The following is a 15,542-nucleotide window of genomic DNA, read 5'->3' on the forward strand; positions in this document are numbered from 1 at the left end:
GATATCTTTTTTTGGGGGGTGAGGGTGCAGGTGCATTAACTAAAGTTTGATTGGTCTAATTTGATGTTCTTTGTTGTTGTTTTTTTCAAAGTCATAATATAAAAACTACTGAAAAATCAAACTGAGACATCACTAAATGATCTATCAGTTTTAAAGCAGAAGGAGATGCAATAGAAATATTTTACATGTAAGATATCGTCCTGGAGGGATAGATAAGATGTTAACGAGGGCCAGATTTGGCCCGCGGGCCTTGAGTTTGACACATGCTTTAAAAAATACTTAAGGTCTTTAGCTTGTTTCATTTTTTTTTTTTGCTTAATTTTCAAAGCAGTACATTTATTTGAAATTAAAACAAATTGCGTTATTTTCTCCTTAAGAAAATTTGCACCTTGACTTATTGATGGCCACCAGTTTCTGCACAGCGTGACCCTGGATGAGTATTCGAGCGTTCTCGGGGTTATCGGTGATGATCTCATAGATCGTGTTCAGGATGGACACCACGGTGTCTCCCTCGAGATTCTTCACGGGATGCTGCTGTCCACAAGGCAGATTAGCAACAAGTTCCCTCAGAGCGTAGTTCCCTGAAACAGGAGGCAGAGGGAATGCACAGCAGAGTCACAGTGAGTGTGCAGGCACAGAGCTTTATATGTGCAGGAACAGTTATAGGTCTGTACCAATTAGGTCTTTATTTCTTCTGTCAATAGCCAGGTTGCGAAGAGCGATGGCCACCGCTCGCACAACTTTGTCCACATCCGAGCGTAGGAGCTCCACTAAAATCGGCAGCCCTTTCTCTTTTCTCACTGTCACCCGTATGTAGCTGGACCACTACAGGCAGAAACACAGAACAGCCAGTTGGCTATGAATCTTGATTTTTTTTTTTTCATTCACAAGTAATGTGACCCCTCCAAAAAAAAAAAATTATAATAATTTAAATAAATATATGAACAAATAAAGAAAAAAATAAATAAGAACCCTGCATCCTGCGAAGCGACATTTCATAGTCTGATTGAGCACATTATTTGGAAGACATATGGAGCCGCTCGGGGAAATTCAGTAAAGAGCCAAAGTTAGTCTTGATCTTGAAGGCTGAGGACAAGGTCGGTGCACATTTACATTACTCTGATTAATGATGGTGCCTCAGAAACAAAACCAACCAGCTGAGAAGAAAAACCCCAAGCAGGCATGCCTCCAAGTCCAGCCCTAGAGAAGCCGTCTTGTTTGACCCTGCACTTTGCAGACACATCCTCACTAAACTCACTTCTAGAGCTTCGTTCTTGCAAAAATCGACTCTGAGTCTCATTTTAAGCTTGAAATCAGAGGCAGCGGGATGCACGCCGTCGATCCGCTCCACCAACAACGCGTGAAGACATTTTACAAACTGTGACAGCAGTCGTGCCGCCGTGACCTCCCCTACAATAAATGCTCCTTTCTCAGCGGTGCGTTCAAATGAAGCCGGCTTGAGACGCAGTGCACGAACAAGTGCAACTAGATTTGAAGTCTTACGCGAACTATAATTATGATAAAGAACTTTGAACTGTTCTGTTCACTCACAGCCCAGTGTCCTGCAGCGAGGTTCTGCAGTGCTCCTGCAGCTGCCTCCAGGGTGTTGTGGTTGTGACTGCAGGTGAGAAGAGACAGGTAAAGCCTCACCACCTCTGGTTGGTACAGCAGCTCCAAACCTTGAACAGAAATTAAGAAAAAAAAACACAATTATTTTCCATCATAAAATGATTCTTCTCCAAATCTTGCAGTATTTTGTTTATGTCCTGGATTTACTCTATTTGGGTCAGTAAAAGTTAGTAGGTTAGTGGCTATATATATATAAACAGATTGATTACGCTGAACTGCAATGGAGAAGTGTGACAATTCCTGCAGATGGTTTTTGTATTTTTTTACTTTATTGCTTTAATTCAGTTGACAAGTATTACTGTATGAGGCTGACCCTGAACCATATGATTGTCATTTTGATTTGCATTCACTGGCTGCAGCGTGGGAGGCATTACTCTGATTTCAATTCTAACGGCAGTCGGAGGCCTGCAGCAGCTCTGTATGTATTTTCCACCTCCCCGTAAGTTCCTTTATTCATACCGTAATCATGGCAACAAGAAAACGTTAGGAAACTAGACATAATGTAAAAATAGTGTAGCAGAGCGAAATGGGAACATGTAGAGTGAATGAAACATGGAGCAAAAATTGGCGGCTTTATATTATGTCATTCTCCTGATAATATGGTATCAGACGTTGGACCATTTTACTTTAGTAATCAAATTGTCCACAAGTGGTGCAGGTGTTGGTGTGGTGCTGCATTTAAATGATTTCACCAATGTCGTCCTCACACAGTCAATAGCACAGCAGAGAGCATCTGCTGCCCTGACACACTATACTACAACAAAAGTGAAAAACATCATGGAAGCGCTTCATTTTACTAACAACTTAATATAAAGCCTGCTTTGCCTCCTGGAGCATTTGTGATGGATTTAAAATGCAGGGTTAGGATAATTGTTACATTTTCTTAATAAAGATATACCTTTTATTATTTCTGTACATTTTGGCAAATCCAATGTACTGTATTTTCTGTCCATAAATCCCTTTTTCCAACCTGTACATCACAAATACACAACATGCACACAAAACATCAGCCCAGAGTTACAGACATCAACAAATTCACTGTGGTATGGAATCACGTTATTACTGCTTTGAGAACATCCAGGCGGACTGACCTTGACTGAACCACTCTTCTTATGAATGCAGTTTTTAGGAGAGGAGAAACAAAAATCAAATACAGAGATTGTAGATGTTGCTTCAGAAAACACACAGAGCTCCTCCGTGTGGCGACACTCTGAGCTACTGATCGTATCGAGGTGATGTTTGGTTTCGTTCTGCAGCTTCAGTGAGTGGCATGAAACTAAATCACCGTGAACAATAACCTGAATGACTTTCCATGAAGTTGTTGTTCCCGGCTCAAACTGCTGCACTCTGCTCTCTCTATTTTAGCTGAGATCTACTGTAAACATTATTTATATGAGTTGCACATTACTGCCCACAACAATTTAAAAACAACACTTTAAAGGTAATAAGCAACTGCTAATACAGATCATTTTTGCTTGTCTTTACTTACTCAAAGCATTAGCATGAGACAACTTTTTGCTTAACTTTTAACTTTTAGTTAAATTCAGAGTTTTTAGTCATTGAATTGCTCATTTTACTATAGCTACAGTTAGGCTTTTTTAGCATTTAGCTACTGTTTAGCTAATTTTAACTTTTAGCTATAGTTTTGCTAATTTCCGCTTGAAGTTATGGTTGTCATTTTAGGTTTGAACTATGGAATGGCTAATTTGCTATATTTAATTTTAGCTATTATATTGTTCATTTTAGCTTTTAGCTACTGCTCTCATTTTTGCTTTAACATTTATGGGTCTGCTCCATTTATCTTTTAGTTACTCGTTTACTAAATTAAAGTTTTAACCATTATTTTTTGTTAATTTGTGCTTTTAACCATGGTTTTGCTCTTTTCAGTTTGTAGCAATTGTTTTGTTCATTTTAGCTCATAGCTACCGTTTTGCTCATTTTTAAATTTTAGCTGTGGTTATGTAAATTCTAGCTTTATATACTGTCTTGCTAATTTAAAGTTTTAGCTACTGCTTTGCTAATTTTATCTTTAAGTTGAGATTTAGCTGATTTTACCTTTTAATTATGGTTTTGCTCTTTTCAGTTTGTAGAAATTGTATTGTTAATTTTATCTCTTAGCTACTGTTTTGCTAATGTTTAGATTTTAGCTGTGGTTATGTTAATTCTAGCATTTAGGTATGCATTTGCTACTCTTACCTTTTATGTACTGTATTGCTAATTTAAAGCTATAGCTACTGTTTTGCTAATGTTATCTTTAAAATGAGATTAAGCTAATTTTAACAAATAGTCAGCTTATTTCATCTTTAACAAATTCAAGTCTCATCGCATTTACACAAAAACCATACCGTTTCTCCGGTTTGATTCTATCTTTGAAATTTTAAATGTTTAACCTTTTTTCAATCATTACACATTGAAAAAACTCTTTATTGACAATTATAAAGTTTACAAACCTTTGGGTCTTTTTCCTGTACAACACTCAGCCTCACTTTTCTTCTGATGCCCCACGGATCTCATCAGATGACCAGCGTGGGGCTCCTGGAGCCGCTCAGCCCCTGGTATTTCTTTGTGGACGTGATATGACAGGTTTCGGAGGATGCACACACAGTTCTCCACCGACTGAATTGAAAGCAGTGACAGAAAATTCATGATGAAGATGCTGCACAGAATGTCACATCGTATTGATCAAGTCCTCAGTTTCCTTTCATTAAAAAAGTAGGTCTATTGATTTCTCCTTGCAAAAAAATTGAAACTCTAAGGATAGGTTTGACTTTGGAGAAGGCTATCGATACTTTAATGCTCAGCATTAATCGTCTGCATCACATGTCAACAGATAAAAGCTGTTAACTAATGCCAAATCAAAACAGTCTCGGTGGAGTGGTTGCTATGAAGTGAAACGATTTTGAACGAAAAACTTCAAGAATAGTTCAGTTGTTGCTGAAAACTGTGCTGCAGGTGTAGTTTGGATTAAGACTGAAGTGATGATGTCAGCAACCTTATTGTTAGTGTCCTTGTTGACGACTGCAGACTGCAGGGCGTGAAGGAGAGCCGCCACCAACCCCTCACACTCCCTCAGTCTCTGCCGAGCCTCTGCTCCATCTGAGCTGACGTTCCTGCAGACAAAAGAAATTCAGCAAAGTTGTGCAACACAAGTAGGTTTTTACCATTTACTACCTTATGACTGCAGCTAATGTTACCTCAGGCACCCTGAAGTGTTCTTAAAGACTGTGGTCCACTCAGCACTTTGTGGTTTGGAGGGGTCGGCTGAGTCTCTCCTCCTCCAGCCTGAGTGTGGGATGATGATTTCATCAGTTAGGGTTTGAAGTCCCTGGTTGATGATTGTCATCTTGAGAGGCTCGTGTGATGAGAGGTTCCAGAGAGTGCCTGCAGTGTGTACAGAAAATTGTTGTAAAAACAACTATTGAAACTCTGAAACTCTGCCATTTATCCTTCTGAGTCGGCTGTACCTGTGGCTAACTCTTTCACCTCCACGCTGCTGGACTTCCTCAGCAGTCTTACCAAAGCCTGAATACCATCACAGCTCTTGATGGCCATTTTGTTGTTGTGATCTTTTCCGTACGATATGTTACGCAAAGCGCCACAGGCCTTGCGATGGACTTCAGCCTTGGGATGGTCTAAGAGTTCCACCAAGATGGGTACGCCATTCAGCTGGCGGACCTCCTGTTTGATGAGGTCGTTCTCGTAGCACAGGTGCTGCAAGTAGGCAGCAGCGTTGGACTTGACGGGGTCCATTGGGTGCCTTAGCATGGCAATCACCTCGTGCAGGTTGGGGTCTCTCCAGCGGGGGTCCCTTCGGATGCTGTCCAGGCTCACCATGCTGCTGCGTTTGTGAGGAATCTGCAGGGTTTGAGCTCGACACATGGCCTGGAAGAAAGGATTCAGGTTCCCCTCCAGCTGGGCCATGAAAGCGTCATCATAGCCACTTCTGAAAAGACACAGATTGTTGTATGTTAGGAAAAGAACAGAAAATGGGTGTATATATTATTCCCTGTCTGACTGTCTTCCCATCTGTGTAGAAAATAAATAAATTGGATTTATTGACTGTGAAGTTACAGAAACTGATTTTACACCAATACCTAACTTTTCTTGGTAAGGAACAATCACCTACTGACAGTCTCCATTTGTTACCTTGGTAATCTCAAATAAAAATAACCTTTTCATTGAACTTTCTTAAAATTAACAAAGCAGGTTGGCATTATTTTTACTATTTGCAGTCTTGCCACAATACCTTATGGTTCTAATTTTCATTTCAGAGAAATATTGTGCAATGAAATAAATAATACTGTGGAAAATGAAAAAATGTAGTCATTCTTACATTCACTTTATCTTTTCATCAAATAGAGACAAAATTAACCCATGTTTTATTACTTTAACTTTATGTAACTTTTTAGCTTACATTGATTACTACATTTCAAGCCTGTAAAAAGCAGTGGAGGGGTCAGTTTTGATTAAGAATGGAAGTATTTTACAGGAGGAGACTCGAATCAGAATCAGAAGAAGCTTTATTATCATTGTACCTAAATACAGTGAAATTATGCTCGTACAGTCATCCGAAAGATGGGCAAAGTGCACGTTGCTGCTGCTACTGGAGCGCGGCCCCTTATCCTTTTTCAGAATACTTTTTTAGATAGAAAAGGGGAAAAATCCACAAGGATAGGATAGTGGCATTTAAAAAAAAAAAAAAAGATCTCCTCACACCTTGTCCTATCAGGACACAATCTAAGGCATAAAAAAACTCTGCCAGCAAGCACATTTATAAACACATTACATATGCATTTGACGGCAATGCGGTGAGATTGTCCATGAAGCACTTCCAGATAGGCCATAGTCCTGGTAAGATGTTGATCAGCCTGCACAGTTCTGTTAAGCCTTTACAAAAAAATTTATTGGGGGGTGGGGGTGGGGGGTTATATACAAAGAACATTTCCCAGGAGAAATTTGATAATCAGCCTGTTTTCAAGGCCAACTGGGGGAGTCAGATTCAGATAACCACAATTGTTGATTTTTTTCAGGCAGGCTTTTTTCTTGTCAGATTTGAGTCCAGCTGGAAGTTTCAAGATCAAAAATAGCCAGATTAGTGGGCATTCCACTGGTCCGTGCTTACGAGGCCCCTCCAAGATCATTTCCAACATGCTAGCGAGTCCCAGAAGCTGCAGGTGGCCTGTGATTTTAACAAATCGCTTCTATCTTATGGTTTAGCTCATACATCAGCTGATTTTGAGTACTCGAAGCACTAACCAAGCCTTCACACAGGCTTGGCAGTTTTGCCATTGCCAAAACTGCTGATGACATCTTCCAACACAGGAATCCGCCAATGCCAGAAAGCAGAAACCCTGCTATCGTGAATCCAATTATACAAACGTCTTCGGTGTCCTCCTGAGACAAAATGAAAAGACACATCAGCTCCCAAATTCCCCACATCCATGACGTATCCTGCTGCGTGAGTCTCAGTGGGGCATGAGGGCTCTCCAGGACCCTGTCGCTTTATTGAAAAGATTTTGTTGATTGCGTTGAAAGTCCAGCTGACCAGATCCATGACAGTAGTTTTCATTTCGGAAGATGTGTAAAATAGGAGCTCCGATACACAGAAAGAAAAAAAAAACAGCAAGCAGAAAACTGGAGAGGGAGAGGAGGCATCCACCTTGCATGAGAGTGAGTGTTTGATTATAGCAGAATTCCTAATAAGTCTTTTTTATAGCTGTCCAAAGTCCCTATTATCAAAAAATAAAATCTAACTAATGCTCAATTTAAAAAAAATGAAGTGTTCACCTAACACTGAAAGAAACTTTAAAAATATGTAAGGGTTTTTTTGTTTTTGTTTAGAACCTTCTACAAAATGCCAAGAGGATTTGACCACAACATATTAAAAACTTTCATTCAAGTGTTATGAAAGCATTTAGTCAAATATATGACTAGAAAATCTCCGAAAGTTCACGGGGAGCACACCGCCACAGAACTTTTGAACCTAAAACTCTGGATGACTCTTTTCGTCCTTAGTTTTGAGCCAAAAGCATTTCTTTAAATGAAAAATCTAAAACACTGACTGACACATTTTGATAATTTCTTGATAACTTCACACAGAAATCTAGAGTGCCTCTGCTTCTGTTTGGGCAGTTTTCATGAATGTTGCTTTTATGTCAAATCATGATGTCAAGTAGTCATTTGGAGCCATTATTAGTACCAAAGGTACAAAGTACGTTATTAGAATCAAAAGGCTTGAATTGCATCAGCGAACAGTTATTAACAAAAAAAAGTTGTTAATATCTTCTATGTACAATACTCTTACTCTTTAAGTAAATTAAATAAATGTAATTTTGTAAAAGTCACACATATTTTATTGTACTATCAACATAACCCCAACTCTTTGTGTTTTTAAGCTAACCCTACATTAAAGTATTTCTTTGACCATTTTATATATTTTATAAATGAATGTCTGCTACGAAAAATAAACCAATAAGCTGTTTTAAATGCACCCGTTTAATAGAGATTTAATTCATTTGTTTTTGTTGCAATACTTTTGGCCTTTCTAGAGTCTATAATTCGTCGACAGGGTCAGATTTTAAATGTTGAGTGTTCAGCACTCCAACGTATAAAAAGGCCCTTTTGTTGGTTTGAAAGGATTTTCAGAATTTTACGATTCAACATTTCATCGGGAATTAAAGCATTTTTCAAAAGCCTTTCAACAATAAAAGAGAATAGTTTACATAATTTTTCCACTTGTGCACTTAAAAAAAAAACTGAAGTCATTTATGTTTAGCAAAATTCTTGCTAACATAAAGACAAATACAAGATTTGTCATGTCCTTTAGTGCGCAACAAGAACTGTGAAGGTTTAGCATGTTAAATAAAACATGTCGAGTGGAATTTCTCACTGTGGCCTTTTGTAAACACTTCTATCACTCTGAATGGGCCAAGGCGAAACCTTATGGCAGGCAATAGCACTTGAAACCTCCTTATTTATCAACTTTGCAGCCGGCTGCTGTCTCTGATTGATATCAGTAGCAGCCTAGCTGCTGTCCGTCTGTCTTATTATCCACACTGAGTCATCGAAGCAACGCCAGGGTGTCCTCAGGATATCTGTGCAGCTACAGCTTTTGATTCATGTTCTTCTCAAGAAAACTCCTCTGGGCTGGAATAAACTAAAGCGTTTATTTTATGGTAGCCCGATGCAATTCCTTATAATTCAGACTTCCTTTTCCTTTTTTTTTAGTTTTTATTATTAAACATTTTTAGGTATGTCCTCATTTGATAAAGATTTTTTACGCTCATTTACAAGCTTATGGTTTTATTTTGGGACTCAAATGGAGCAAGATTACATGCAGAAATGAGACATTAGAATATGATCATTATAAGAATTAATTAGAAGAAATATCAATTTAGTATAAATATAAACCAGCCACTAAGGAGCACGAGCTATTGTATCTCTTGTGCTGGTCCCAAGCTCGGGTAAATGGTGATAGTTGTGTCAGGAAGGGCATCCTGCGTAAAACACTTTTGCCAAAACTAATAGGCGAGTTCATTTGAATGACACCATACTGGATCTGTTGAGGCCCAGGTTAACAACGAGTGTCACCGATGCTGTTAACAGAGTGCCAGCAGAATTTGTGCTACTGTTAGTCGAAAACTATGAGGAGGGAAACGTGTCAGAAAACAGAGAGAAGACGTAAATCAAGAATGTAGGACTGAGGGTTGCAACTCTAAATGTGGGGACATTGACAGGCAAAGGTAGAAAGCTGGCTAACATGATGCAGAGAAGGAAGGTAGATGTTTTATCTGTCTAAGAGACCAAGCGGAAGAACAGCAAGGCTCATAGCACTGGAGCAGGGTTTAAACTGGTTTACCATGGTGTGGATAGAAAGATAAATGGTGTAGGCATGGTCCTGAAGAAGGAGTTGGCAAATAATGTAGTAGAGGTGAAAAGAGTGTCAGACAGGGTGATGTGCCTGAAGGTAGAAGTAGAAGGTCAATGTTGTCAATGGTTATGCTCCACAGGTTGAATGTGACAGAGAGGAGAAAGATAAATTTTGGAAGAATATGGATGAAGTGATAGAGAGTATTCCAAGGGAGGAGAGAGTGGTGATTAGAGCAGACTTGAATGGACATGGTGGTGAAGGAAACAGGGATGAGGAAGTGATGGGTAGATTTGGTGTCAAGGAAAGAAACCAGGAAGGACAGATGGTGGTGGATTTTGCCAAGAGAATGGAAATGGCTGTAGTCAACACATTTCCAAAAGAGGGAGGAACATAGAGTGGCCTAAGAGTTGAGGCAGGAGTACACAGGTAAACGACATTCTTTGTAGAAAAGGAAACCTGAGGGAAATTGTGGACTGTAAGGTTGTGGCAGGGGAGAGTGTGGCCAGACAGCATTGGATGGTTTTGTGTACAATGACTGATTTTACTTTTTATCTTCTTCGCAACAACAGAGAGGACCAAATGGTGGAAGCTGAGGAAGGAAGAATAGCGTGAGGAGTTCAGAAAGGAGCTGTTAAAGACTCTGGTTGGTAAGAAATAGCTTCCAGATAACTCTTTTGGATATTGCTTTGTGTGTTGTCTGTTGTTCTGTCTGTACAGCACTTTGGTTGGCCTTGTCGGTGTTTTAAGTGCTCTATAAATAAAATGGTATGGTATGGTATAACTTGGCTACCTCAGCAACAGTATTTAGAGACAGGTAGGAAGGTACTTGGTGTGTCATTTGGACAGAGAAAACATGATAAGGAAAACCGGAAGTGGAAAAGTGAAGTGCAGGAAGCTATTTAAAGAAAGAGGTTAGTCAAGAAGAAAAATGACAGTGAGAGGACTGAAGAGAAGAGACGGGAATATAAGAAGATGTAACATGGTGAAAGGAGGGAGGTAGCAAAGGCAAAGCAGAAGATGTATTTCAATTCAATTCAGTTCATTTATATAGAGCAAAGTAACAACAGAAGCCATCTCAGGGCACTATACAGAAACGTATATGTTGAGCTGCATGGGAGGCTGGGCACTAAGGAGGGTGAGAAGGACTTGTACCGATTGGCGAGACAGAGGGATCAGGCTGGAAAGGACATGCAATAGGTTAGGTTTGCATAAGATAGGAATGGTAATGTTCCAACAAGCGAGGAGACCATGACGGGAAGATGGAATAAGTATTATGAGGAGCTATTAAATGAAGATAATGAAAGAGAAAGGTCATAAAAGCTGTGGACCAGGAAGTGAGAAAGATCAGTAAGGGTAAAGTTTGGAAAGCTCTGAAAAGAATGAAGAAGGGGAAGGCAGTATTGCGTGGGTTTTCTCTGGATACGCCAGTTTCCTCCCACAGACAACAACATGCATGTTAGGTTGCCTTCAGTCCCAGGCATCCCTTGCAAAAGAGATCTGTGATCTCAATGGGATTTGCCTGGTTAAATAAGGTTAATAAATATGACAAAGTGTTGAGGGAGGAGGTGTGGTATTGCATGAGAAAATATGGAGTGGCAGAAAAGCTTGTTAGACTGGTACAGGCAGGAACCCCCATGGACTTTCAAGGTTGCAGATGGCATTGTGATCTTTGACGAGAACAGAACAGGTGGAAGATACAGTAGCTTAAAGAGGTGGAGGTTTGCACTTGAAAAAACAGGAATGAACGTCAGCCATACTAAAAACATAGTGTGTGTGTACATGAGAGGGAGGCCGGTGGAACAGTGAAGCTACAAGGCGCAGAGGTCACAAAGGTCCAGGACTTCAGGTACTTAGGGTCAACTGTCCATGAAACCAGGGAATGAAGTAAAAAAAGTGAAAAAGTGAGTCCAGGCACGATGGAGAAAAGTTTCAGGAGTGATTTGCAACAAAAAAGTGTCAGCAAAGGTCAAATGAAAGGTTTACATGACAGTGGAGGGACAGCTATGTTGTATAGTCTGGAGACAGTGGCAGTGACAAAAAGACAGGGGAAAAAATGGAAGTGGTAGAAATTACTTTGTTGAGGTTCTCCTTAAAAGTGACAAGGATGGATAAGATTAGGAATGAGATCATCAGAGGTACAGCACAGGTTGAACAACTGGGAGATAAAGTTAGAGACCAGACTGAGATGGTTTGGACATGTCCAGAAGAGGGACAGTGGGTATATTAGTAGAAGGATGTTAGAAATGCAGCTTCCAGGAAAAAGACAAAGATGAGATATATGGATGCAATTAGAGAGGACATGGAGGTTGTTGGAGTGAGGACAGAAAGAGATGGAGGAGGATGACTCACTGTGGCGACCCCGAAAGAGGGGAACAGCCGAAAGAAGATCAATTTAGTATAAATATTAATTGCACAAAGATGATTTGGATGTTTTATGCATCCTGCCAAAAGCAAAGATAGAGTGACAATGTTTTTTCCATATCTGTCTGAGCCAGTGCTGTTAGTATAATATCTCATGAATCACCAGACAGATTTTTTATGAATCACTAAAATGACAAAACAAAAACAAAAAAACAATACATTGACATCTACCGGTACTATTGACTAACTGTAGGAGTCAACTTGATTCAAGATAGCCACCACATCAATACAATTTTAACAAACACAAATATGGCTATAACACAATCAATGTTACAGACTTAGAGCTAAGGTTTGGTGTGGTAGTAGCTGAGCATCAATCCCAGAGCGTGCTTGAGTGCAATAGATTGTGCAACATCTTTTTTAATTCATTCAACCTTTATTTATACAGGTTAATCCCATTGAGCAATGGGGACTCATTTACAAGATGACCTTTATTTAACCTGACTGAACACTGTTGGATTTTATACCTGGATTATTGAGCATGGACTTTGGTATCTTTATTTAACTTTTGGAATCAACCCTGTTTGTGTTTTGACAAAATATCTCATAAACCACTAAGTGGATTTCAGTGAAAATCTGAGAAAATATTAAATGCATCGATAGCTGCAACTGATTACCTTCAGGAGTTCTCAGTTCAAGACGGCCATTGGAGCTAATCAACCTCAGCCAATGCAAAAATGGGTATACTTCAATGAATTTTACAGATAGTGAACCAAACTTTGGTGTGATAGCTTATGGTTATTCACAACTTGTACTTTAAGCACTAACAGGTTATTTGAGATAGTTCATGAGAATATAGTTATTTTCAAAGCCTGGAAGGTGGTGGGCGATATGTATTCTTTCAAGGAGTGCTAATCCTTTTTCCTTGATGCATCTCTCACCTTGTCTTTCTATTCAGTTTTTCTAAGGCTGATAAACAAAAATAAATTTGTGAGTGCATCAAACTTTCTGAAGTTTTAAGGCCTTTGTTCCTGTTTTTCTTGCACAACGTACAAATTTCAATCTTTCAACATATGAATGTATCTGTAAGTCTAACTATAAGGTGAGTTTGTTTGAATCTGCTGCAGAGGACACCATTTTTGCAGCTGGAAATGCAATAAACCACTTGTTAGTTTTTTAAACTGAGAAGCAAATTACCCACATGAATGGATTACATTCCCAATGAAATAGTCCTTTTGAAACTCTGTCTGAGCCCACATTTAGTCTCTAAGGAAACAACAAAGTCTTTAGAACTCCTTCGCACTGCCTCCTCTTTACAGGATCAATAGTGTTTCATGTAAAGTCCTCCTACCTGGTTCTGGAAGGCTCCCTGAGGAGCTCCATGGTAGTAATTGGTCTGAACTGGTGGATTCCCCCGAGTGTTGAGTAACTGGCAGCTGGGTGTTCGGCCTTCGTGTCCAGAGGATTTTTATTGTCCTCGTTTATCTGGCTGCTGAGGCCTGCAGGGGCGTAGCTGTCCCTGAAGAATGGTAAGGTGTAGTGGGCTCCAGGCTGGAAGTTCTTGGTGGGCAGGTAGCCGTGGAGGCTGAAGCGAGAAAGGCTCCCATATCCTGCGCAGATGTCACTGCTGTTACCTCTATAGGTATCAGGGAGAGAATAGACTCTGCTCTGGCTGTTGGGGTTCACAGGGTGAGGTTCTCCAGGCTGCGACACCAGATGAGGTTGTGGGGTTGTAGTGGTGGTAGCTGTGGTCGGGGTGACAGATTCAAAGGGCTCATTGTTGGTTGCTTTAGGAATCAGTTGTTCAGTGGAGGAGCTATCTTGAACCTCCTGAGCTGCCATCAGATCAGGCGAGCCTGATGTATCGGGGTTCTTCTGCAGCACCTCTGAGGATTCTTTTGTCTCACTCCGAGCTTTCCCACTTTCCTGCTCCACAACCTTGGACTCCTGCAAGGAGCACAACGCACAGCAATTACCTCTGCAAAAGTAAGTATTTATTGGTCTTTAAAACGTAATTTGTCCAAGTGGTCTGTCGAGTTTCTATCTCTCGTTAAATGCCACAAAACCGGTCTGTTGACATTCGGAGCAAAAAGTGTTTGGGTCTAATCTGCTTGGAATTGACTCAACACGTTTTCGATACGTGCTCTGTGTGGTTAGCGTTTTGTTGAAACTGCATCCCTTCTCATAGAAACTATTAATCACTGTCATTTCTTCACATCCCTGGCTTTATGAGCCTCTAATAAATTATGCACCCTTTTTTTTTTCCTGCCAAAGAATTAAGTGAATGAGTTTAGATTGGACTCTGATGAAACAACTTGAGGTCCAGCCTGTTTGGAAACAGAATAAATTGGAGGAAATTTAATTTTCTGGTGTGGTAAATTGACTTTGATTTTAATTTCTTTGTTGTTAAGTGAAATAAAACTTGTTGTTCCTTTTACACAAATAATCGTGTTTCAGTTTTTAGACGTTCCGTTGTAACAAAGCGTCCACCAGTAAAATCGAGGTGATGAACCTCAGAGTCGGTCTGCTGTGGAGTGTCGGCCTCTGTGGAGCTCTCATTGGTCGAGGTCATCACCGAGGTGGTGGAAGTGGGCGTGTCTAGTTCATCGGTGGTGGTGGTGTTTTCAGGGGTTGCCTCTTTAACCTCCTGGGACAGAGTGAGAGGTGGGGGGCCCTCCACACTCTGCTCCTAAACAACAAACACAGACATGAATAAAAAGAACATGTCAGTCATAATTCCATCTTATTTTTGTTGTTTGTACTGAGCATGTTGAAGCCATAAACACACATGGAGCCAGCTGTAAACAATCTTATATTTACATGTCAATAAGTCTGTCTGGATGAAATAAGGAAGCTGCTGTAAGCAGAGCCGAGAGCTCCTTATATCCAGACACAATAAAACATAATGTTTTGCGCTGTAAAACAGAAAGAAATATTTTTAAATTAAACTCATAAATAACATGAAGTGCCATCTGCATCGTTACGAAACATCAGCGCTAAACCAGAAATAAGAATACACATATCAAAATGATTGATCACAAAACACAGTTAGCTAAATGCATTATTTTTTTTAATGCAGCTACCAAACTCAACATGTGAGGACAAGCACTTCAAAATAGAAAAGCTTTTTTTTACACAAAAAAGTACAAACAGACAAACAAACAATATAAAAAAGCTCATGGATTTGGTATGTCTACTAAACAACAACAAAACAAGACAAAAAACGCCATGAAACGTAACTTCAGAATGTCGGACTGATGTTTATTAGAGATTTATCATCAGGTTTAAGTACACTATTTATTAGATTGAACAATAAATAAGAAATATTCCTGAAATTTGTGAATTTTATTTTACTTTATGCATAATTAGCTTCTTGTTTCCATTCTCTAGGTCAGGGCTATTCAACTGAAATGCTCAGGCGGCCACAGTTTCTGAAAGCCAACAGTTCGGGGGCCGGACATCCAGCGATTAGTTTAGTTTAGTTTATTATTTTTTGAATATGTAAAAAATAAAAAATAAAAATAAAAACATACAACATGAAGCATAATGTCAAAACTTTTTGTTTTACATATTCAAGGGAGAGGGTAGAAGTACAAACTTATTAAAATTCCCACTCCTTAACCACTTGCATAATCTTACATTATTACATGTATAATCCATATATATATATATATATATATAT

At 39.5% G+C, this 15,542-nt stretch overlaps 1 protein-coding gene across 1 annotated transcript; it reads right to left on the reverse strand.

Annotated features, from left to right (window-relative positions):
* Nucleotides 1-372: 372 nt before the first annotated feature.
* On the reverse strand, nucleotides 373-14,549 carry arvcfa (ARVCF delta catenin family member a; the record flags this gene model as incomplete). The annotated part of the gene is given in 10 exon segments (XM_037692019.1): nucleotides 373-581; nucleotides 675-825; nucleotides 1,552-1,679; nucleotides 2,721-2,738; nucleotides 4,080-4,245; nucleotides 4,622-4,739; nucleotides 4,824-5,010; nucleotides 5,094-5,572; nucleotides 13,212-13,807; nucleotides 14,373-14,549. Coding segments are annotated over 10 exon segments (2,229 nt in total), but the record flags the coding sequence as incomplete, so codon positions are not given.
* Between the last annotated feature and the right edge of the window lie 993 nt (nucleotides 14,550-15,542).

Source organism: Nematolebias whitei, chromosome 18 (genome assembly GCF_014905685.2).
Source record: "Nematolebias whitei isolate Nwh7 chromosome 18, NemWhi1, whole genome shotgun sequence".
Taxonomy (NCBI): Eukaryota; Metazoa; Chordata; class Actinopteri; order Cyprinodontiformes; family Rivulidae; genus Nematolebias; species Nematolebias whitei.